We start from the raw sequence: 26,179 nt of genomic DNA on the forward strand, positions 1-26,179 counted from the left end.
AAAACGTCACAGCGCGCCAAATTTAAATCCCCGGGCACAAGCAGCTTCTGGGAGGCTGCGGAGCTTATTTTCAGAGGGAAACGAAGCACAGGAAGGGAGTAAGCCCCAACCAAGAAACGGAGGCTAGAGAACCCTCCTGGGATCCGCAAAGCCCTTTTTTCAGGGAGAAACGAGCTGTGGCTGCCATCTCTTGCCAGAGAAAGGCAAACCGAGCTTAAGGAAGCTCTACATCATATCTGGAATCACTGATAGAGGCGGAATATGAGCACACAACCAGCGCTCCACCCCCGATACACACATATAATAATAGGACAAAATATAATAATAATAAAAATAGATACATAAATTTTAATAATAATAATAATAATAATAATAATTAAAAAAAATATTTTTTTTTTTTAAAGCTAAAAATTAAGCGACTGCAGGGCCAACAGGCCTAAAGACAGAACACACAATATTATCATCATCACCATTATTGTTGTTGTTGTTGTTATTATTATTATTATTTTGCTATTATTGTTGTTCCTATTATTAGTATAATAGTAATAGTATTAATAAGAATAAATTCCGCTCTAGGTGACCGCCATTTGATACCTGCTGTGTATTAAGTCAGGCCTACAGACCCTTTTGAGGTCGCCACTGATATTTTTTTGCCTCCCTTTTCCTTTTTCTACTGGTGCACGTTGCCTGGTCACCTAAGGCCTCCGGGCGGAACCCAAAGAGTGGTTCCAAACGTGCCTTCGGTACCTCCCTCAGCTACCGTGACCTTAGCCCAGAGAGAATATTTTTGTTGTGGTCAGGTGATCAGGGGAACAGTCCTGGTACTTGTTCCAATTTCGCTCCCGCCAATACTTCCCTGCCTGAGCGTCTTCTCAGTTTTTCTGGGACTGCTCAAGCGGAATGGAGGGACCCTCGTTGCCTCAATCCATGAGCACGACCCCTCCATCTCCCAATTGCGGCTGCAACACACCTTCTGACCAGAAGGCGCAGGCAAGTGCAAAGCGAAGACAAAACACTCGCTCAAGAGGCCCTCCAAGTTGGCGGAAAAGCAAGCCAGCCGTAGGCACCAGGCCCTGGAGAAGGAGTTCTCCAGAGCGCAGAGGCAGGCCCAATTGGAATTGGTTCAAATAGCGGCCACCGAGATGGAATTATCATTGGGTCCATCCACATCAACCCAGAGCGCGTGGTCCATTCCAGGAACACCGCAACCACTGGATCCGCCATCTACATCAGCCCAACAAACAACCACGGCGGCAGGCACAACCACTGAGTCCACCTCTCCACCTGCGGCCACCACACCCAAAGGTAATGACAGAGGGGACATCTGGGCAGATGGACGGCTAGAGGCCCTATTAACCAAAGTGGTGGACCGAGCCCTAGCACAGCGCTCCGCCCACCACGACCAGGGGCCCTCCATCTCAGCCATGCCACACTCGGAACTCCCCTCAAGAGTCCTCAGGCATTCAGGAACCCATCTCCCCGGCCCAGTCCTCCATGAGTGGTTATTCTTCACCACAAGAGGAGGATCAACCTGGGATCTCTATGTCAGAGGATGAGGAACTTCCCCCTGAGCCCCCCTCAGGGGGATTATTTAATCCCAACCGCTTCCTCACGATACTACGCAATGCCACAGCCATTGCGGACATGGGGACGGATCAGTTTTCTCAGCCGCAAGCGACACCGGCCACCACATCCAGACCCGTATTCGTAGAAAAGGTGACAACGCTACACCATATACCTTGCCCCGCCATTTTCCTGAAAGGGATCAAGAAGCCATGGGACTCTCCCGCTTCCTTCCCATCAGTGAGTGGTACGGACAAAAAATTATACAGCACTGCCACAGACATCAATGAGGCCTTAGAAATTCCTAAAGTAGATGAAGCCTGGACCCCCTTGGTCTCCCAGACAGCCATGGCTGGGGACCTAGTGGAGGCCCTTAAGGCAGATGCCAAAAAGTGGGAACAAGCCTTTCGCAAAACCCACCAGACAGCGGCATGGGCCATCAAAGCAGCCACCTCGGCCTCCTTTTTTGTCCGGGCCACCCTCATCTGGTTGCAACAACTACAAACCATAGTTCCTATGGAGGACATACGAACACACCAGGACCTGGCTAAGATGGTAGCAGCCACGAAATACGCTGCAGACGCAACGTTCCAATCGGCCATTTTTTCATCCAGATCCATAGCATCCAACATAATTGCCAGGAGAATGCTATGGCTAAAACACTGGCAAGCTGACACCAAGGCTAAGTGGCGGCTAGCGACCGCCCCTTAATCAAGCAACGGTCTGTTTGGGGAGGCCTTGGACCCCTATCTTGTAGAGAACAAAGACAAGCGGAAGGTCATGGCACACTTGAACAAAAGGTCAGACAAACGTACCACACCTTACTTTCGTAGGCAGTCCTTTCGTCAACCGACAACCACGCCTATCAGTCCGGCACCCAAGCCATTCACTCCCAGGCAGAACAAACCGTACGGCCGCCCCTACGACAGACCGGGGTTCCAGCCCAGACAACAAAACCAGTCGAGACGACCCTTTCATGGAACGGGTCGTCCGTACCGGAAGACAAAATGACTCCTACATAGACCTACCCATTGGAGGAAGACTAGCTCACTTCTTCCACCAGTGGGAGCAGACCTCCACGGACAACTGGGTACTACAAACCATCCAGTCCGGGCTGTCCCTGGAGTTCCTGGTCACACCCCCAGACCGACTCATCAACTGCTCGGTCTCCAGGAACCCAACCAAACGCAAACTCATGCAGGAGGCCATCCAACACCTGTTGGACATTCAAGCAATAGAACCGGTCCCAGCGGAATACAGAGGCAGAGGATTTTACTCCATCCTCTTCGTGGTTCCAAAGACTTCAGGAGGATGGAGGGCAATCCTGGACCTAAAAAACCTCAACCGCTACATCACATACAAAAAATTCAAGATGCAATCCCTTCAGTCCATCCTGGGAAGCATCAGAGAAGGAGACTTCCTGGCATCGATAGACCTCACGGAATCCTACCTTCACATCCCCATCCACCCAAACCACCGCCGGTTCCTACGTTTCTGTTACGGGGGAAAACACTTCCAATACAGAGCTCTCCCCTTCGGTCTATCTTCGGCACCCAGGGTATTTACCAAGATACTAGCAGCGGTAGCCGCCAAACTGAGAAAAATCCCAATACGCGTCCAATGTTCCCTAGACGACATACTAATCCAAGCAACATCCCTACAGACAGCTCAGGCGGACGTAAGGACCGTCATTCGCGTCCTCCAATTACACGGATTCTCAGTAAACGTTCAGAAGAGCCAGACAGTTCCCTCGTCCAGGCTGCTGCATCTGGGGGCCATGATAGACACAACCAACTGTATGGTCTATCTCTCCCAAGACCGGGTGGCCGGCATCAGGGAACTGGCTCGCTGGGTTCACAGGCAACGTTCAGTTCCGATACTAACACTTTCCCAATTATTGGGCAAGATGGTATCGGCCATAGCCATTGTACCCTGGGCCAGGCTCCACCTACGGAACTACAGTGGTTTCTGCTCCCGTACCAACGGCAGAACACCAGCGCATCCAACCACCTAGTCAGGGTCACGGCACAAATCCGCAGGGCGCTACGCTGGTGGTGCTCTCGGGCCGTGACCAAGGGGTCACCCTTCAAGGAACCAGTCAGAGTTACCATCACTACAGACGCCAGTCTGGATGGTTGGGGAGCCCATCTGGACTCCCAGTTTGTACAGGGACGTTGGTCCACCACGGATCTGAGAAACAACATCAACTGGCTAGAACTCAGGGCTATCCACCTAGCCTTGCAACAATTCAAAGACAGAATCAGAGGCCACCACGTTCTAGTCCTAACAGACAACGTAGCAGCCAAGGCGCACCTCAATCGGCAGGGGGGGACCAGATCAAAAACCCTGATGACAGAGTCACGACTCCTATTCAGCTGGGTAGAGCCCAATCTGAAGTCACTAAAAGCGGAACACAGATCGGGGGTCAACAACCAGCAAGCGGACTTCCTAAGCCGCACCACAGTGGACCCTTCGGAGTGGGGGCTACACCCGAACTTTTTCCTAGACATCTCCCGCAAGTTCGGGTACCCGATCCTCGATCTGTTCGCATCATCAGACAATGCCCAGCTCCCCAGATTTTACTCTCGTTACTTCAACCCGCGAGCAGAGGGGACGGACGCTCTGAGAACTCAGTGGCCTCGGTCTGCTTTATGCCTTTCCCCCACTACCACTCATACCGGCGGTCATCCGCAAGCTGATTCAGGAGCGGGCAGAAGTGATCCTAGTAGCACCATATTGGCCACAGAGACCGTGGTTCGCCGACCTGATGAACCTGTCTCAGTCGCCCCCATGGAACATTCCCACTCATCAAGTGTCCCTACACCAGGGAACCATCAGTCACCCGGAACCCCAATGGTTACAACTGACCGCCTGGCACTTGAGCGCCAGATAATGGCACAGGACGTATTCTCTCCCGGGGCCATTACCATAATTCAAGCTTCACGCCGTCCGGCAACAAACCTCATTTATGACTCCACTTGGAAAAATTTTTGCCTTTGGTGCAGGGAACGGCAGTTTGACTTACACAAACTCTACATCCCTCAGATAGTAGATTACCTCTTGGAGGGACTAGACAGAGGCCTGGCCCCCGCGACCATCCGCAGGCAAGTGGCGGCCTTGTCCACCCTCCTCACCTGCACGGATTCGGTTCCCTTAGCTCACCACCCCAGGATCCGCGCCTTTATCAAGGGCGCCTATAATACCAGACCTCCAGTAATTCACAGGTACCCGTCCTGGGAACTACCGCGAGTCCTTCACGCACTCACTCGGTCACCATTTGAACCATTGGCGACCGTTTCCTTGCGACACCTGTCGCTAAAGGTGGCGTTCCTGATTGCCATCACATCGGCCAGACGAATTTTGGAACTGGCCGCACTGTCAGTCAGAAACGACCTATGCATTTTCCACAAGGACAGGGTGGTCCTTAGGTTAGATCCTGCCTTCATACCGAAGGTGAATTCACTCTTTCAGAGGACACAGGAAGTAATTCTCCCAAACTTCTGTCCAAATCCAACACATGACCGGGAGCGGCAGTGGCATACATTGGACGTCCGCAGAGCCTTGCGGCGTTATATAAAGCGTACAGAACCCTTCCACAAATCGGAGGCCCTATTTGTGTCCTTCCAAGCGGGCACCTTGGGGCGGAAAGTTTCCGCGGGCACCATTGGAAGGTGGATCCGAAGCTGTATCGCAGAAGCTTACAATGTATCATCCCTGCCCGCCCCCAAGTCATCTCACAGCCCATTCCACCCGAAGCGCTGCAACTTCGGCGGCATGGGCTACCCAGGCGTCAATCGAGGAAGTTTGCAGGGCTGCGACATGGTCCTCGCCTTCCCCGTTTATATGACACTACAAGATAGACCGCTTTGCATCGGCGGACGCCTCCTTTGGTAGGAGGGTCCTCCAGCAAGTTGTCTCAGAGATCAATCTACCGGCCTTATCTGTTTCCCACCCCTTGGGACAGTGAGGCTTTAGTACGTCCCATCCGTGGATTATCCATCTCCTGTACTGGAGAAGGGGCGTTGGTCTTACCTGAACGCCTTTTCTCAGTACGGAGATGGATAATCCACACCCACCCCAAGGCCCGCAGGCCGCGAGTAGGGAGCTGAGAGCCAATACCTCGTCAATCATCAGCCAATTCGCCCTCGTTAAGAATGGACTCCACAGGAAGTGGGGGCGTGTCAAGCTTTGGCTACTTGGTCTCAAGAGCAGGCAGACAGAGAAAACCATCCGTGGATTATCCATCTCCGTACTGAGAAAAGGCGTTCAGGTAAGACCAACGCCCCTTCTCATAAATCCTTGTAACATCATGGTAGTACTATTATTCATAGGGTCTGGGATAATTTGTCTAGACAAAGCTTTCCTAAGCTTAATATGGTCATTAAAAATATTGCTGTTACAACTTCTTTGTCTGATGTTTTCTAAGTAATAAATTTGTCAAGTGTGGGTTTGATCTTCTGCTTCTTATTGTAGAGTGTTTGAATAAGTTGTCCTTTATTGACTTGTCCTCTTAAAAAAGCCATCGAGCCATCTTTTGTAATCTCTTGGGCTGATGAAAACATGCTTGCTTTATCTTTCCAGTACATTCTTATTCTTGCAACTTTTTAAAGAAAATACTCATTCTTTCAATATGCCTTATTTGGAGAACAAAATATTTTTTTGGTTGCCAAAGTAATTTAATAGTGCTGCAGTTTAATAGCAAATAATATTTAATTTGGAGGCATTCAGTAGGGCTGTAAATTCCTTTGAAGTATGTGTATGTTAAATTGTGTAACTTGTTGAAGTCTTGCAGTTAGAAGAAGAAATTAGATTTGAGTTTCAATCAAAAGAAAGTGATAATTTCATCACTTTGTCTGTAATACAGTCATATATATAAATTGTTTATGGTTTCTTGGGTGTGTTTTATATCTACTGCTTATACAAGATAATGCACACATTTTAGCAAGATTATAATATGCACTTTGTGTGTAAAATTACAGATATTACAAAAGTCTCACAAGTCCCTTAAGTTTGGGCATTTGCACAGTACTCTGCTATGATTTTATTCAGTTGCAGTTCTCTGATAATTGGGATCACAATTTCTGTTGATAAGCTATGTGGTTGTAAAGCACAATGTCATGTGACCCTGCCACTTAGTAATGGCAGTTCCAGCGATCCCCAGTTACCACTGTTAAGTGAGGACCATGCAGGTCATTATAAGCAAAAACCTCATGTGATTGCAACTCCCAACTTTCTGCTAGCTTTTTCCCATTGATTTTGTTTGTGGGAAACTGACATGGAACATCATGAATTACAATCACATGACCATGGGACACTGCAACAGTTGGAAATCTGGGCCCTTTGCCAAGTGCTTAGAGCAGCGGTTCTCAACCTATGGGTCGCGACCCCATTTGGGGTCGATCGACCATTTTTCGGGGGTCGCCAAAGGCGGCGATCTGCCATTTTCTCCCCTCCGGGGGCAGCGCCACACATGGGGGCGCTGCCCCCATGGGCGCCGCGCCGCGCATGCGCATAACGTTTGTGTGTCGGGGGTCGCCGTCACACAAACGTTGAGAACCGCTGGCTTAGAGCGTGATTGTGTGACTGTAGTGATTCTGCACTGGCCAGAACTTTGAGGACTAGTATGTTAGGTGAAAGAAACCAGGAACAGGAGTTGAGTTCAAAGCACTAAACGGTGAGTACATGCAGCTTATACACAAGAATCTGATTACTAATGGTCAAGCCAAATTGGCGCTAGATAAGGGTCAACAGAATTTATAAGGAGCTGGACTTAGGTCTCTTGTGGGAAAGCAACAACTCTAAACAAATGTGTTTAATCCCACCCTTTGGCTCAGCCTGTTCATCTCCTACGTGGCTATAACTACCACTTGTTCAAGCACTGTCACAAGTTTAAATGGTCACTGAGTGAGTGGCTATTAAATGAGGAACACTTCTACTCGTTAAATTACATGTGGATCTTCTATCCTGATAGAACTATGGATCCATTGCCTTCATCATAGGCTCATATGAAAGAGTTTGATAGAACTCTCAGTAGTTAGAACAGTGGATGGCTATTTTAAGGAGAAAGATAAAAACTTTATCTTCACAGGCATTTCTTTACATGGGGGTTGTGCTGTGAAAATCTCAATGTCATGTACATATTCTATGAAATATGTGAGAGAGAAAGATGTTGGCTGTATAAGTGAGAGATAGATATGGGCCTGTTTCATAAGAGTCTTGTAGTTATGGAATATATCTTAACTTGTGGGATTCATCAGACTCTATCTATGCCATTTATTTATGTAAGTTTTTTCTGGACTTTGTACTTATTCTAGTGTTTTGGAAAAGTATTTTGATCTTTGTAGTGAGTTGGCCTCAATGTAACTTACTTTACAACTCAATTTTTATTTCATGCCAACAGATGGCAGTACCTCCCCAGCTGTGTCTGATTTTAGAAGTTAAACTATGTTGGCCATGTTTGGTTGGGGGACCACTTGAAACCACAGGACTATAGGCTCAACATCCTGGAAGACGGTGTGGCAAACAACATCCATTCTAAAACTGCATGTATGACATTGCCCAAAGTTGACTATAACTCAAAGGAGACCTCATCTTTTTAGTGATTCTAATTAATCAAGCTCAATATGAGCAATCTTGCTTTTTTCTGAACCAGTTCTGTTTGCAAGAAACCACCATTGTCCTGTGATATTTCTGTTAGCAAAGCAGGATAAAATGCTACCAGCTATGGATTAAGATTTTTTTAAAAAAAATTTCTTGGAATTAAACAGCAACAATACTCCAACCCCAATTGATTCTCGTGTGTATAAAATGAAAGGACTTTGTTGGGTAGCCTAGAAATATTTTAAATAATCAAAATAAATAATAGTCACATTTTGGAATGATTTATTAGAGAAAGTAAACATATTACATATTGCTATTGTTTTGATAAAAAATATGCTGGAATTGCACTAGAGGGCAACATACAACAACACTACAATGTCTGAAAATTCAGGCTTCTAACTTTAAGTTTCTCCCTCAAAAGTAGAGCTACCTTTTTCTGTATTTTTATATAAATGAAGTTAATTTTAATGTGTGTCATTGTGTATACAGGAAAATGACAATAAAGATTATCTTAATCTTAATTATTTGCACATTATTGATAAAAATGAGTTTATTTGTAGAACTATGAGTTATTGGTATATCTTATTTGATTGCTTATTGGATTTGTGAGATGCTAATAAAAAAACATCGAAGATAAAATACCACAATCACAATAATGATCATACTGTACCCATGTTGCCTTAATAAATTAATATGTCATAATATAACAAATACATCTGTAACCGATCCAACATTCCTTACAAGTAAGATGATACGTTCATAATATTGGAGTTAGAAAGAGCTTTTTTCCACTTTTAAATTGGCATTTCATTACTTTTTCTGTGTTGAAAAAAATCTCAGTAGAATAATTTTCCTTAGTATGGGTATCCACCAGATGTATAGGCTTCAAGCCCCAGAATTCTCTACACGGCTATGCTGGTGGGAATTTCCAAGAAGATCTACCCATTGGGACAGCATCCACCCAAGAGAAAAGCAGCAATGAGATGATTTGATGAATGCAACTAAATTGTTCATTTGAACACACCTTCAGGGTATTATTGAAAATCACATCGTAGAATTACCATTATATAGTCTTATTACTGTTATATCACCATTTCTAGGAATGTTGTTCTTTACTCTTTGGACATTATTATTTTCATTTGATTGTTTCTTGGTTTTCACCTTCCAAAGTCACATTTGCAAAACGGATGGCTATACAAATCAATATAGTCTGATCTGCAAAAATGCACATAAGTGCTAGATTTTCATCTATCTAAGGATTACTATTTCTGTATTTATTTCTTTATTATGAACTTGCTGTCATCCAGAGTTTGTAAGCCAAGTATAGTTGTCTTGTTATACTGTCATACCGAATGATACTAGTTACATAGTACAGGCTGCATTGGATTAACAGGTTGGAATAGAATACTTTAATGGACTAATTAAGTGATGAACTTTCATCTGATTTATTAATTAGTTGCTACTTTATTATTGGTACTCCCTTATTACTACCTTAATTTGGAATATTTTTTCATAGATGAAAGTAAAAGCTTTTTATTGTGATATATACTTGAATAAGAAATGGCAATTTTCTGTATTCCATTGTTAGAAAGAGTCTTTTTTTTCTCTGTAGGCACCACCCTCCATGGTCAATAACGAACAACGTCAGCACGCCGAACACATTTTTTTATCGTTTAGAAAATCAAAATCGCCGTTTGCAGTTTGCAAACATATTTTAGGTAAGTCCTATGTTTCAATCAGTGTACCATTAATTCATAATCATATAACTTTGTAAAAGAGGCTACGGATATATGCGTAAAATACTGTTTTCTCTAGCAGTGTTGATGTGGATTTAGAGATTCTCCAGCACTGGAGATGGATAATCCACCTATGGGTTGAGACTGTATTCCTGCCCAATCAGATCAGTCAGCCAAAGTTGCCACTCCTGTCCTGGACCATGAGATCCCAGTCTTGACTGATCTCGCCCAAGGAACAGACGTACAACTTTTGGCTCCTAGGCAGGTATAGTTTCTTTCCATTGGTGGATTATCTGCTAGTAGATGAGATTGCTTAGGTTCAGGGTGATTGGAGTTAATCTAACTTAATTTAATTAGTGCAATTAAATTGATTACTCTAAAATATCCCCCAAAAAAATTCTTCTAAATTGTAGGATTTAGGAATTCAGATTCCCCAGAGGGAAAACCACCCTCGTTTAAAAGGGGGTGAATTCCCTAACTCCTCCCCCCCCCTCACCTAATCCCCAACCCTCCACTCCAGATTCCTTTTCTTTTAAAAAGAAAAGAATCAAACAGACCGGCTGCCTTTAAAAGAACGGAAATCCCTCGGGAACTCCACACATAAGAAAGGCAAGCGGTCAGATTAGCAAGGAGAGGGAGGGCAAGGGGAGATGCATGCGAGACAGCTGGAAGGCAAAACGCTGCACCTTTTAACTTGCCAGGGCTTCCTCAGGGTTTTAAACGGGCTGCCATTACCAGGGCACCTCAGCGCACGCGTAGTCTTTTGTCTCAAGTGCACGTGGTGTAGGCTACAAGGGAGACTTCTGCGCATGCGCGGGAGGCTTCTGCACATGTGTGGTGGATTCCTGGCACCTGCGCAGTAGCTTCCAAGTTGCGGTGGCCATATTTTTTTCCGCCAATCAATCCGGAAGCATACGGGCCACTAATGGGGAGCCCGAGGTCCGGACGGAGCCAGCAAGGAATTAGAACCCAGTTCTTGCAAGGAAACCTCGGTCCGGCACAAATAAAATTGTATTAAGACCACAATACTAGAGTACTAGAGCAGTAATATTCATATAACAGGGGTTATACTAGAGGAATTCCTAAGACTCATAACTTCTCCTTCCAAGACTTGGTGCCCTTCGCCTGGAATAAACAAAGGGAGCTTTGGTTTTAATTAACTCCTGATTACAATCTAATTCCTTGCTGGCTCCGTCCGGACCTCGGGCTCCCCATTAGTGGCCCGTATGCTTCCGGATTGATTGGCGGTAATTTACGGGCATCCCCAGTCGTGTGCCTGTCCCTGCCCACTGCAATAAAGCCGGATCCCGGGTATCCCCATTAGTGTGTCTGAGTTATCCGTGCATTACAATTAAGTCGGACAAGTGAAGTGTCTGTGCCTGGGTTTTGACAGGCGTCTCTGTAGTGCGCCGGTGCACACCCAGTGCAATTGTTTTTTTCCTACTACTGGGGTTCCCCTGTCATGACCCTACGCTAGTAGAGAATGGAGGAGGCGATCATGACCTCCACCGGAGCCCTGCCTTCAGCTTCAGGAGTATCTGTTTCAGAGGGTTCCGAAGCTTCAACAGCCTCCAAGATCAAGGCTGTAAAGAAGTCATCCAGGAAGGCAGATAAACAGGCAATCAGAAGGCACCAAGCCCTGGAAAAAGAATTCAACAGAGCCCAGAAAAGGGCCAGAATTGAAAATAGTCAGAGCGGGGGAATAGTTCCCCCTATGCGTAAAATACTGTTTTCTCTAGCAGTGTTGATGTGGATTTAGAGATTCACATATTAAGCATTGTTAATTTGAAAATAACCCTTATTGGTCTTAATAAGTCTTGGTTTTATATAAATATGGCTAAGATGTTTGATTTAAATGTACAAATACAGCTGATTCCAGAAATTGTAATCTTACACCATATTAAGAGTTATGACACTTAATTTATACTTTTCTGTGGCAGCTACCATGATTTAAAATACTGCTTGCCTTCTTTTCCATGAATCAAGCACAAAGTGTTTTGCAGTATTTAAAAGATCATCACAAAACCAAACTGGAGAGATAGTACATGTTTAAGAAATTAGAGCTAATAAGGAAAACTTAATAAATATCCAAATAAAGTTTAACAGAATACAGGAAGTCCTCAGTTAACAGCAGTCTCATTCAGCAACCGTTTGAACTTACAACAGCACTGGAAAAAAGTAGATTTACAATTTGTCCTTGAATTTACTGCCACTGCGAGGTCCTTGTAATCACATGATCATGATTTATGCACTTTGCAACTGGGGCTCGTATATGATGTCATCCTGTGGTCACATGATTTCCATTTCTGACCTCACAGCTGGCTTCGGACAAGCAAAATCAGTTGGAAAGCCAACAGGTAGCAAGTAGCATGTCGCAATCATGTGACATTGTATGTAATAGCTATGGATGATTTGCTGAACAACGGCAATGAAACTGATATCATTGAGTCAGGTGTAGTTATGTGATGTTTCACTTAATGATTGCTTCAATTAGCAATGAACTTGCCAGTCATTAAATGAGGAATATTTGTAGAAGTGCTATATTTTATATTTTAATTGAAACAGTGTGGTTACGAAATTACAAAAGCATTCAAAAATATTAATAATAGAAAAATGTTAATGGGAAGATAGATAAAGACAATGGTGTACCTGCTTTTTAGGAAAAGCTTATACACTATTGGAATAGAATCTTCTGATTTCAGACCTCTTTTTTGTGTTTTCTTGCTGGCTGCAGGAGTTGAGTACAACAGCATCATCTTTTAGTGGCTGGGTATATGATTGTGGCTAGGGTGGTGTTAACACACTGAATTGGAGGACAGCAAAATAGTACGGAATATTGTCACCACTGGATTTTCACTGGGAGAATTGTCTCTAAAAGTGTCTGCTTTTTGCATTGATGTTGACCATTTCCTTTAAAAATTGTTTTGGGTTTAACGTTTATTGATGCCTAATATTTATTTACTTTTAATTTTAACTTGCTGATGCTGATGCTTCAACAAGTTGTTTCTGCTGTTGATTTATGTATTTTTATATTGTTTTTATATCTGCTGCAAAATATATATAGATGTCTTTGAATGTTGTAAAAGACGAGTTTATAATTGCTATGAACTCTTTAGAAAGTGACCTAAAATCCAGCCTATAATTTTGGACATAAATAAAAATAACACTTTTACAGGTATCCTACAGTTATGTTTTTCAAGCTTTTGTCTATGGATTATGAGTTTATAAACCTGCATTTCTTTAACAGAAACTAGTAAAGTGGACTATGTCCTTTTTCAAGCTGCCACAGCGATAATGGAAGCAGTTGTACGAGAATGGATTCTATTGGAAAAAAGCAGTATAGAATCACTACGAACATTCCTTTTAACGTATGTCTTACAAAGGCCAAAGTAAGTACAGAGCATGATATAAAATGTTTATAAAGTGTCCTGAATAAGAACATTATATACTTCCCAATTGAAATAAATAAAATCCACATAATGAATTGGCTTCTGTTTTCATGGCCAAAGAAAACATAATTTACTGGAGGAGTCAGTGCTGCATACAAGGGGAAATTTCTGTCCCTGAAATTTCCAGTTTAAAACATGTCAAAAGTAATGGAGAGACATTCTAGGATGATTCCAGAGACAATATTAATTGGAATACAGAGCACTTGGTGTACGTCAGGGGTCCCCAACCTATGGGCCGTGTCCTGGGCCTGGGCTATGGGCTCTTGGCCAGCGGCCTGCAGAAATGGCTGGCCAGTGCATGCACGTGTGGGCATGCATTCCCCCCCACTTGCACTAGTGCCTGTGGCCCCGTTTGCATATGGGCACAAGTAGGGATGCTAGCACGAGGCAAGTGTCTGTGGCCCGTTTGTGCATGTGCGAACGGGCTACTCACCGTGGGGGGGTGCGGCTGTTCCCCCTTGCGCATGGCGCCAGTACATGCCGCATGTGTGAACAGGGCTGCTAGTGCCACGCCAGTGTGCATGGCCCCGTGCGCACATGCACACACCCACCAATTTTGAAGCTGTTCTCCTTCTCTCCGGTCCGCGAACCTGGAAAGGTTGGAGATCTCTGGTGTATGTGATATAAAAGAACTTATGTTCACTTAGATGTTAGTAGTTGTTGTTGGTTGTTTGGACATCTGAGATTCTTTCTAGAAGTTGGTGTAAATTAGAAGGGATGTTTTCACACTTGGTAGGACCACTCTAAAAGTAACAGGACAGTCATATCCTCCTGGAGGTTTTGCTTATTGTGTTTTTGGCGTTCATTGATTCCTCTGTAGAAGCCCATCCAGTGATTTAGAATTGTCTGTACAATGAGGGACATTGCATGAAAGGAGAGATTGCCCAAATTCAGTTGAAGCATTCTCCAATATAGATACAATTTGAGAGGGTTGTTCTATGTTCCAGTGAAGCTTTGAATGATGCACAAGAGCAGCTTAAAGGAGGGAAGAAAAAAAATGAGTAAGATCCTTGTCTTTAAGTAATATTGTCATCTTAGTCTTACATAAAATATGATTAATTAACATATGCCTCTTCATCTCATAGATATCATAATAGGCTTCTTGGAGTCTGAGAAAGAAGATGGCAATTTGCAAAATATTATAAGTACAGAACAGTTGCATGTTTTTCCTTTATCAGGAGAACAGATAGCTGCTTCCCCTGCATTTCAGTGGTTAGTAAGCAAAAGGATCAAGAAAGCTCTATCTTAACAAACTTTGAAAACAAATTGGGTGCTAAAATAAACATATCCAAATGCTAAATTTTTATAATCAAATTCCATTTTTTATTTTAATAAATACGATTAATCTTCCAAGAAAATGTTTGTTAACTATTTTAATGAACTCCAGAAAGTGAAAAACCTGCTGCTGATTACAAATTGCAGTTTCAGCTATAACTGCTATGAATAAAAACATTAAAACAATTCACTAAGTCTAAAAATACATTTGAAAGCCAATAAGCAAAATAGCTAACATTAGGGCTGAATCTACTTCCTGATTCAAATGAACAGGTGTAACCATTCTAGAATTTAATTCAGCCAGATAAAACAGTTGGTTGTAAACAGCCATGTGATTTCCATAGTCACTGTATAACAGTTTAATAAATAAAAGTACAAACTGTGTCATGAATATGAACTGTATAAATTATTGTTGGAGATGTAACACAGGGGATGCTGCAGGATATGAACTGAATCTGGCCCAAAAACTAGATGTTCCCCGTTTCCCCCAACAGCCTCCTATGGCTAGAAGACCAGGTGGCATTTGGGGTTGGGAAATGTCAGTCTGACATTCATTCATTGCCTCTCCCTGACACTCTTCAGCCTCTCTTGCAAGGAGGAAAGAACCGGTTGTTCCACCCTTCCCTTAAATATGTAATAAGGGACTACTTTTTCTGTGTTCAGGGGAATTATCCTCAGCCTCTGGGTCAGAATAGGAATCTGCCCGAAAATGTCAGAAGATGGGGTTTTCCTATATCCATAAATTCTGCCTGCAAGGGGAATCGTTTGCCTCCACTCAGAAAAAAATTAAATGCTAGGACAGTGAGGATGCTAAAGCCTAAATTAAAAGGCTGGCAGGCTACATCCCATCCACATGCCAGGGATTCCCTCTTCCTGGCTTATAAGAAAAACTATATTTAATTATCCTAACAATGCAAGATAACCAAACTCAAGGCAGCAGAAGACGAAAGAATTCTATAAACAATTAGCCCAGTCATTCCTGCTTTCTAAAAGCAGTACAACTAAGAAGAGTTTGTGTGTTCTTGCTTTGTAAACAATAATGTGATCATCTTGATCAGTGCTGAATATATTTTATATTTTACTTTGCAGTCTCCAGAAATATGTGCGGGAACAGATATTATTAGCAGTAGCAGTAATAGTGAAACGAGGGTCTTTAGACAAATCAATTGACTGCAAGAGCATTTTTCATGAAGTCAGCCAGTTGATAAGCAGCGGCAATCCCACAGTGGTAAGTTCTTATGTTTAAAAACATACATCTTTCTTTACATCTTCCTGGACATTTTCTTTCTGTAATTATAGTAATTATTTACTTCTTGTAATAATTTAAATTTCCCTCCATACCTGTGTCTTCCAAATCTGTTGGAATTGCTGTGTCCATTGAGCATTCTCAAGTTGTAATTTGCAACACAGTTGGAAGCAAGGAGTTGAGGAAAAAAGGCATTAATTCAAAGAGATTCCCCATTTGACTCCATGAGAAGATCAGACCTAAGCTGCTCAGAGTAGAAAGTATGCCATTAAAAGGAAAAAAGAATAGGCAGCTATATAATATATTTAGCAACTGAAGGACAGCAATAAAATTACATTCTGTTATTCTGGCTCCAGTGGTATCAGTATGCTTGGATTCAACTATGGCACTTAATTACAACATAAATTGTTTTTGAGTCTCATATATTTTTGACTCCCCAGTCAAATTATTAAGTGATAGATACCCAGATAGATGTTGAGCATGAATTGCCAAATTCGAAGTGACAGTTATTTTATGTATGCATGCATATATTCCTTTTATGTATGCATGCATATATTTTGTATCGAAATGGGTTTTCAATAGCTGTTAGAGATATTCTTGTGTTTGGTTTGGTTTATATCTGTTCCTTGTTGTGTTCTGTCTGTAAGTCAGCTGTTGGAATGGCCTGAGGAAAGACCTTCTCCATTCCCTGGGGAAGTGGCATGATTGGGTAGAAGGGGTGTGTGCCGACTCAGAACTGAAGATGGCAATATAAAATTTACTCGTGTTACATTTTTAGAACCCGATGAGGAAATATCCTCCACCCTCTCATGAAGCTCTAAATAGAATTCCAGCACCTTATTTCCACTTGCGCCGTTAGTTCCAATTCCATATGCTGTGCCAGAAAATGTTCCACTCTGGAAATGCTTGCTAAAAACTTTGGTAGCTAAAATGGAATGATCTGAGAGAGCTTATCTGCAATAAAATGAAATGTAATGCTATGTGTATAACAGCAACAAAATTTCTAAGAATAGAACAACACACATGTCACAGTGCTAAAAAAAATGTACAGATATTTATAAAATCCTTTACCTGAAATGATGACAACTTCAACTTTATTTTAATAAAGTGTGAGTATTGCTCAGCCATTTGATTAGTTTAAACCTTTCCCTACTTTGTGACTACTTAGACGTACTATGTTTTAACTCTCATTGGAAGACTAGGATAAGGTTGGTATTCATACTTACACTGTTTCTCCTTCCATCTTTTTCAATTCTGACCAAGGGAAACTAGTAGCTTTCAGGTTATTCAACTCTAAATCTGTCTAATGCTCCCGTGTGAGTTTCCACATGTCCATTCTCCTTTTGATCAGCAGAGCCCAGTTCTTTCTGTTCCAAATTTCCTTCTCTTTCCACTATTCAATGACCTGATCACATTCATTTTATTACAGTTCCTACTTTTTTGCAATTCATTTGGCAATTCAGGAACATTTTTTTTAAAAAAAATCAAGCCTTGCCAAATAATTACTTGTAATTATTTGAGTTATGCAGGCCTCTGTTCTAACAGCGTTTTAATCATTCTAAATTTCAGGGTTTATCTTTAAGCCTTGACAGTTATTTTATGTATGCATGCATATATTCCTTCTCCGAGGCAAAACTTTAATTTTTTTAATTTATACAAAGTTACCTGATGTTTTTCTTTTTATTTTTTTACGAGTCAAGTTGTGACCAGTTGTGTTTCCTTTCAGAAGTATTTCCTCACCTAAACAGAGAAATATAATTGCCAGGACCAGGCAAAAAAGCAATGGGAAGAGAAGCAAATTCAAACTTCCTGCCATTTTTCCCATTGTCTTTACTTATAGAAGCTAGTCGGGACAATTGGTAATTATCATCATTTAACAGCAGATGACTATTGCAACACTGAACCACCCACAACTTTGCCAAATTTCAATCCCAAAGGAGTTATGGGTTAGGGTTTACTTACCTCATTTGAAATAGCATTAATTAAAAAAAAATGCCCAATTGAAGCTTACAAAATAATTAAACAGATACAAGAGTTATAGTAGTATATAGATTCCCTCCTCAGGCAGTATAATAAATAAATATAATACAGATATTCTTCGTCTTACAACCACAGTTGAGCCCAAAATTTCTGTTGCTATGTAAGACAGTTATTTATTGAGTTTTGCCCCATTTTACGACCTTAATTGCCACCGATGATGTGAATTACTGCAATTGTTCAGTTAGTAACACAGTTGTGAAGTGAGTCTAACTTCCCCATTGACTTTGCTTGTCAAAAGGTCACAAAAGGAGATCACATGACTCCAGAACATTGCAACCGTCATAAATATAAGTCAGTTGCCAAGCATTTGAATTTTGATCATATGATCATGGGGATGCTACAAAGGTCATAAGTGTGAAAAATGGTCATAAGTCACTTTTTTCAGTGCCATTGTAATTTTGAATGGTCACTAAATGAAGTGTTGTAAGTTGAGGACTACCTGTAATAATTCTAATGAATGAAATATCTAGAATTCTTTTTAATGGGGATTTATAACCCAAACACTTAAGATACAGCCTCCTTGTGAAGGAAAGAAAATCAGTCAACCTACATGCCTAGAAGATACATAGGACATCTCCATTGTCTATCTGTTATAACTGGGGAAAATTATTTTTAGAGCTGAATGAATTTTATCACGTCACATTTTTTTCCTAAGATTTTTTTTCATCTTTCAAGGACTTGGATAGGGTGAGTGCATGGACTGAGAGAAGAGAAAGAATTATTTATTGATGAGATACTTAGAATTAACTTGGTAGCAGATGGCAGAAGTCCTAGATTTATATTTTGCAAGTAGTAGAGGTAGACAGATTTATCAAAAATGGACACAACCACCTATGGCATAGAGTCAAGATGAAAAATTTTCCCTTTACTGACTTGGGAATGAAAAGTGAGTTTTATCACTCATGAAGTGGCCAATCAAAATAATAACTTTAATTTTCAACACTTAGAAAGCAGCTCCATACTACACATACTCTGGAATATTATTCACAAAGACATTATTGCCAAGTATGTAATATTTCTATTGTACATTTATCTTTACATGTCAGCTTTTTATTCTGTGAACTCAAGATGACATACATAATTCCTTCCTTACCATTTTATCCTCACAACAATTTTATAAGGCTATGAGTTAACAGTTACTGAGTTGCTGCATCTCAGTAGAATTGTCTGCTCTGCCATAGTGTAATGCCACTCTCTTTCTTAGAATCGAAGCTAAGCAAACTGTTTTAACATGCAAACATTTGGTTGAGTTAAATTTGATAGTGTTAAGACTTGGTGCAGACTGCCTGTTTATGATCCCTTGGCAAGAGACCTATATGTACAATTGATTGGTTGATTATGTGATATCAGATTGCATTGTCTATTAGTGACTTCATAGATTTTCTCCTTGGCAATCTGTTTTTATATACAACTGGTGATATTTAGTAAATAGTAATCTACATTTAGTAAAGTATAAAAAATATTTTAATTACTCACTGAGACAACGCAAGTAAGACACTCCTAGAACATGATTTTATCTTAGGGAACTGATTCCATACCTTTAGTACCTTTTCCCAGTATAGCCAACATTGGTCTCTGATGGACAGAGCTTCTGCTAAAAAGCCAATTACTAATTTTAGTCTGCTTAATTCATGTTTTCCACCACTGATTCCAAGATGCTGAGGAAATGTATGTAGAATAAATTCCACGTAACCACAAATGCCTGCAGCCCATTGGTGCTGGACCTCAATACAGAATTCTCTTTTCTACTTTGGCTATTTTGAAAGATACCCCGTTCTGAGAACTGGAGTGCAACTTTATTTTGTGTGTGTGTGTGTATGACTGTGTGAACTTTCAGCTGTCAGTGGGCCTACCTCATATTAATATATAAAAATATTCTGTTCAACAACTTGTCAAGTGTTGTTCCTAATGTGTTCACTAAGTTATGTATGCCTGGAGGTCTTCACTGAAAGAAGGTAAACATGTTCACCATGAGCTGTGCAAAATAAAAGAGTTGGGTAAATTAGCTGTTTGTTAAAAACTGCATGAATTTAAAAACGGATCATACTTCCATTTTACCCCTGCACACAACAAAGCGAAATCCAAAAGAGATATAAAAAAGATGCTGATATGTCCTCATCCCTGGTTTATATTTGACACCATTAGTCTTTATGTTTTTGCACTGTTAACTTTTTTGTATGTTTTACAATGAGGCATGCTGAGTTTGTTTCTGCCTATAATATAAGGTAAAACCAAAGAAATGTTTTAAAAAGTAAAAAATTAAAAAAGATGAAAGTGATTGCAAAGAGCAGGATTTCTTCAGCTCTGTCAGACTGTTAAATCATTTGCATGCCATAAGAAGGAGCAATACAAATATCCTTTATGATAATTACATTTAATATAATACAAATCACTTTTGAAGATCCAGAAAAAGTTGGTTATATAAATGTAATAGTAAACTAGTATTTCAAGTTCAAAATATCACATTTTTAAAATTCAGTAACTATTGTTTATAGCAGTGGTGGCAAACCTATGACACATGTGCCAGAAGTGGCACTCAGAGCCCTCTCTGTGGGCACACATGCCATGCCCCGGAGGTGGCAACCGTCTCTCTTCAACCAGCCACCCCTAACTGGCTGAGGTCCTACATGGCCTGATGCATCCCAGCACCCATGCACTCGCTGGCCTCTGTGTGCAGGGGCTGATGGTGTCAGGCAGCAGCTGCCCCGGCCTCTGCCTCACCTTTCCCTGTGACAATGGCACCCCCGCCCTTCTTTGCCTTGCCTCGCCTCACCCCGCAAGACAAGCCTCCTGCCCACCGCCCCACCTGCCATAGGCCCCCTGGATCTCCCCCAACCCTGCCCAGCCCCATAGACGTCCCTCCCCACAAGCAACATTGAGGTGATCACGCCCACCTTGGCCACACTCACCCAATCTGCCATGACCACAGCCACGCCCATCCAGTGGGCCACATCCACTTGGCATCCGGCGATAAATAAGTGTGTTTTGGGTTGCAATTTGGGCACTCGATCTCTAAAAGGTTCGCTATCACTGGTTTATAGGAATAAATGATAGGAATGCAGCTTTTATATTTTTGATCAGCTTATTAATATTATGTGGGACCGTGGATAGAAAATGTTCCCTCCAGATATTAGGACTAGCAATTAATTTGTAATAGTTTCAAGCTTAGAAAAAAGGAGTAACATTCTGTGCATTATTACAGTATTTATTTAGTGTATGGCAATGGTACATCAGCCAGGAGACTTTAGTGTTAATACAGAATAGTTGTTTGGCTGTCTTAAGACTGCTAATCCATTCAGTTGATGCTTGCACACTATCCAGAAGTACACCACAAGGAGTGAACTAGCTCTGTACTCAGTACTGTGCATTGAAGACTCTTCTTGAAAATCTGAGTAGTTAAGTATGTGCTAATTTGGCTGACTGTGCTTAGAAGAGGGAATTAAGCTATTTTCCAAAGCACCTGAAGGCAGGACAAGAAGCAACGGGTGGAAACTAATCAAGGAGAGAAGCAACGTAGAACTAAGGAGAAACTTCCTGACAGTGAGAACAATTAATCAGTGGAACAGCCTGCCTCCAGAAGCAGTAAATGCTCCAACACTGGAAGTTTTTAAGAAGAGACTGGACAGCCACTTGTCCGAACTGGTGTAGGGTTTCCTGCCCGAGCAGGGGGTTGGACTAGATGACCTCCAAGGTCCCTTCCAACTTTACTACTATTATTATTATTAACTATGTTTAAAAAATGATGCTTTATTATCTGTTTTCATTTGGAGGTGGGAAAAAGACACAAGGAATTTCTGTAGACAGAAATGCCTGAATCATTTCCTTCCCTTCAGAGAGCAGAGAGATTGGAGAGGAAGGGATTACAAGAGAGTAAGCAGGCACACAGTGGGGAATATAGAGGGCTGTTTGCATAGTGCACTTATGGCTCCCAACCTGTCAGATGCAAGAAATCAGGAACCTGGGTTGTTGAAATGAGTATCAATTTATTCTATACTATCTCTAAACAAGAATCTGAAATAATAATAGTCAAGGCAAATTGGAAATAGATAAAAGTCAATAGAATTCAAAAAGGGCTGGATTTAGATCTCTTGTGGACATGAAGAGACCCTAAATGGATGAAGCTCTTGAATCCTCTCTCATGCTCAGCTTCATCATCTCCTACACAACCTCTCCTGGCTGCTGGTTCCACCACATTGCTATCCATTACTTACTCTCTTGTAATTCCTTCCTTTCCAATCTATCCACTTGGCAAGTTTGGTGGTGGTGGTGGGGAAACCACAGGTCAGGCATAGAACAATATGTACTAACAGTAATGGTGATCACATAACTGAGGAACACTGCAAAGATTGTAAGTGTGGGCATTGGTTGTCAAGTTATTATTTTCAGCATTGTAACTTCAAACAGTTGCTGCACGAGGCAGTTGCTAAGCAAGGATTACCTTTTTTTTTATTGAAAGTTTTTAAATTTTACAAAGCAAATCCCTTCCCCAAACCCCCCACCCTCCCATACCCTCCCCCATCTCCCCAAACCTCCCACACCCTCCCTCAACCTTCCCAGAGCTGAGTACAGGCTTAATTAAAAATTTTCAAAGAAAATAAAAAAAATAAAAAAACACTTAAAACACATATAAATCCTAAACAAGTCTAAATACATTAAATTAAACAAAATATCTTCTCTAAAAGATAATAATTGCAAACATTAAACACATATTATAATATACTCTAAACCTTTTCTAATATTGTACTTATATTATTATCCATCATTCTATAAAGAATCCCCAAAACACAAATTTAAACATTACTTTCTTTAAATATCTATACCTACAATATAAAATCTAATCTCCCTCTTTCTTTACTCTAGAACACAAAAATAAGCATGTAAACATTCATTATACCATCAAAACTGAATACCCATTTAAATAATTAAACTAAATACTTATATTTAAACTTCTTTCTAAAATTTTCATTCAATCTCCATGATCTTCTCTCCTATCAAAAAAAAAGGACTTAAAAAACATATAAATCCTAAACAAATCTAAATACGTTTAATTAAACAAATTAACTTCTCTTAAAAATAATAATAATAATAGAAAAAATTATCCATCATTTTATAATATACTCTAAACCTTTTCATATCATACTTATATTATTACCCCAAAACACATATTTAAACATTATTTAAGACATTAAAATTCCCTTATACCTGTTTAAATCTTTACCAATAACAAATTCCTCCACAATAAACACATTCCTTCTCTTATCCATAAGTCTCTTAAAGGTAATTCCAAAAAGTTTATAAATCTTATTTCTCCCACAATTCAATAGTCTTCTAAGTACTTAAACTAAGTACTTAAACTTGTTATCTAAAATTCATTCGATCTCCATAATCTTCTCTCCAATGGCCAGTTCCATCCACTATAAACACAATCCTTATCAGTCTCTCTTGTCCATAAACCTCGAAAAAAATGCTTTAAAATCTGCCCTTGAAGATAGCTCCAAAAATTTTTTAAGTCCTGGTTCTCCCACAAGCTCAGGAACCAATAGCTGTGAAGCTTCCTTAACCTCCTTCTTCTGTTGGTCTTTCTCTTTACGTTTATATGTTGCACAAGTTGTCCTCTGCTCTTTCATCTCGACTTGTTGAGGCACCTCAAACTGAAATTTCCCATTTTTAATTAATATAGGCTCTTCACACTGCAATTCTGCCCTTAAAGGTTGCTCCAAAGAGTTTATAAATCCTACTTCTCCCGCAGATTCAGGAACAAATACTTGTGAAACTTCCTTGACCTTCTTCTGTTGATCCTTTTCTTTACAATTGTATGTTACACAGGTTGTCTTCTGCTCCTCCATCTCTACTTGTTGAGGCCCCTCAAACTGAAGTTTCCCAATTTTCATAAATGTAAGCAGACTGCAATTCTGCCTTTTTATCTTCCAAAGCTTTAAACGTGGTAGGTGGCGATGAGCATACCCCCAGGACCGAAGTATAAAAGTCTTTTGCTTTAGAAACAGTATTAAGACTATAACGTATCCCCAGGTAAGTCACCACCATTCCAGTCGGAACGTCCCATCTAAACAAAATTTGTCTCTTTTTAAGTTCGTCTGCTAGAAAAGCAAACTCCTTTCTTCTTCTTAAAATTTTAGATGGGATCTCCTTTAAAATTATAACATCTTGTGAAGCAATTTGAAACCTCTTCTTATAAAAGGCTTGTATAATTTCATTGTGCAGAGATCTTTTCCCAAAGTAAATTACCACATCTCTTGGCAAATTCTTTTGCTCTGCCACCACAGAGTTAACTCTAAATATCTGTTCCATATCACTAAGTATTTCCTCTTTTTCTCTATTCAAAATCACAGCAAAGTCCTTTGCAACCATCTCTCTCAGATCTCCTTGCACAGACTCACCCAAACCTCTGATTCTTAAGGCATATTCCATTTGTTTATATTGAAGCATAAGAAGTTCATCTTGAAAATTTTTCATCTCTTTTTCCATACTTTCAAATTTTCCCTCCATCAATTCCACTTTTTCTGCTACCTCTTCTACACGAGAATTCAACTTTTCAAGAACAAAGGCAACACCTTTTAAAGCCAAAACTATCTCTTGCCTCAACGTCTTATTGTTTTCCTCTAAAATCTCTTTCATTTCTCCCCTAATTTGAAGTACAACGTCTCCCATCATATCTTGCAAATCCTTCACCATTGTTGACTGTGCCAAAGAAGAAGGTGAAGCTATTAATTTAGGTTGTTGCGCTGATGATAACACCGAAAAAGAAACCACTTTAGGAGCTGTAGGGATTACTGGACGCTTTGGAGCCATCTTAAAAAAATCTTTACTCCTTCTTGGAAATTGCAAAAATTAAGCAAAGGAAAAAAAAAGAAATTAACTCCATAAAATCAAAAAAAAATATCCTTCAAAAGGAGATCATTATAATAAAGAGAAAGAAGTTCAAAAAAAAGAAAAAAGAGAAAGAAGAAAAAAATAATTAAATAGAAAAAATCCATTCCATTTTTTTAAAAATACAAAAAATACAAGAAACAAAAAAATTAAACAAAAATAAAAATAATAATACTAACACTCCATTCCAATCATTAAAAAAACAAAAAAAAAAGGAAAAAGAGAAAGGGGAAAAAAAGAAACACCAAGAAGCCTGCCGGTCACCATTCTACCTTCCGGAAAAAAAAAAAAACACCGAGAGGCTTGCCGATCGCCATTTTACTTTCCCTTTCAGCAAAGGGAAAAAAAAAATAAAAAGACGGAATATAAAACTAAAAATAAATCCTTAGACTTAAAATCCAAATAAAATCAAAGAAAGCAAAAACTAAATCCTCTACTCAGCTCTGTCCGCTTCTAAAAAAAACTCACCAGTTAACTTTAATCGCGGAGGTGGTTGCAGCGGCTTGTTTTGTCCCTAGGGACAAAAGCAGCTGGGAAGCGGAGACAGTCTGAACTCCGTGGGAGCACTCCTTTCGCCCCCCGAAAAAAAAACTTTGGGGGAGCATAAGAGGCTCTACCACTATTCAGACAACTCTCTACCCCCCCTTTGCCCGGGAGGGGGTTTTTGAACCGCTGAACCGCTGATGTCCGCTGTTCATAGCGATTCAAACACTTACCCAGGAGGACGGCTACAAAGTAGCCGCCATTGCACGCGCAGATCCACCGGAAGCCAGCAAGGATTACCTTTAATACGTTTAATCTTAATGGAAATAAGATTAGCCCTTATGCTGTATTATTTTAAATATCAATTAAATATGCATCCGTTCACCTGGATGTTTGAGGATTAATAACTCCTGTGTGATCAGACTGATTTTTAATTAAATGTTATTTTAAATTATAGTATTCAGATGTCTAGTGAATGTCAAGACTCTAACTCTGATTCCTTTTATCAGATTACTTATTTTTTGAACATTGCTCTGGGCTCCTTTCTGAACTGAATATTATGTAATTGAACAATAAGTAACAATAATATGTATATTATATATTGACCGTCATATTAAAACCAGTTGCATTCAACCTTTGTTTGGTTCCCCATCTTTGAATCTTTTGGTGGAGAACCAGTGGCCTCATATTTCCTTCAGGTATTGTCTCCCTCTCATTTTGGAATAGGTTCAGATGATTTGTAGGATGGGCTTTTATTCTGATTTCTGATACCATAACTTTTCTTGCATGAATCCATTAGGAATTCAGCAAGTCATGGTTAAATGAGTTATTGCTTAATGATAAGCGGTTTTTACATTCCAATTTATCCTTTTTAAAAAATATTTATTTTATTTTTATTA

The 26,179-nt window shown here is 40.6% G+C and overlaps 1 protein-coding gene across 2 annotated transcripts in view; it reads left to right on the forward strand.

Moving 5' to 3' along the window:
* Positions 1 to 26,179, forward strand: part of XPO4 (exportin 4) — a 92,661-nt gene that overhangs the window by 12,602 nt on the left and 53,880 nt on the right. Inside the window, exons 2-4 of one of the 2 annotated variants that reach the window (XM_039351471.1) lie at positions 9,776 to 9,881; positions 13,147 to 13,288; positions 15,713 to 15,851. In XM_039351471.1, the coding sequence (XP_039207405.1) occupies positions 9,776 to 9,881; positions 13,147 to 13,288; positions 15,713 to 15,851 (387 nt within the window). Of the gene's footprint in view, positions 1 to 9,775; positions 9,882 to 13,146; positions 13,289 to 15,712; positions 15,852 to 26,179 lie in introns of those variants that run through there. The other variant, XM_039351472.1, reaches the window with a different exon arrangement.

This window comes from Crotalus tigris, unplaced genomic scaffold (assembly GCF_016545835.1).
Source record: "Crotalus tigris isolate CLP2741 ecotype Arizona unplaced genomic scaffold, ASM1654583v1 scf7180000018371.15429387391:27106975, whole genome shotgun sequence".
NCBI classification, from domain to species: domain Eukaryota; kingdom Metazoa; phylum Chordata; class Lepidosauria; order Squamata; family Viperidae; genus Crotalus; species Crotalus tigris.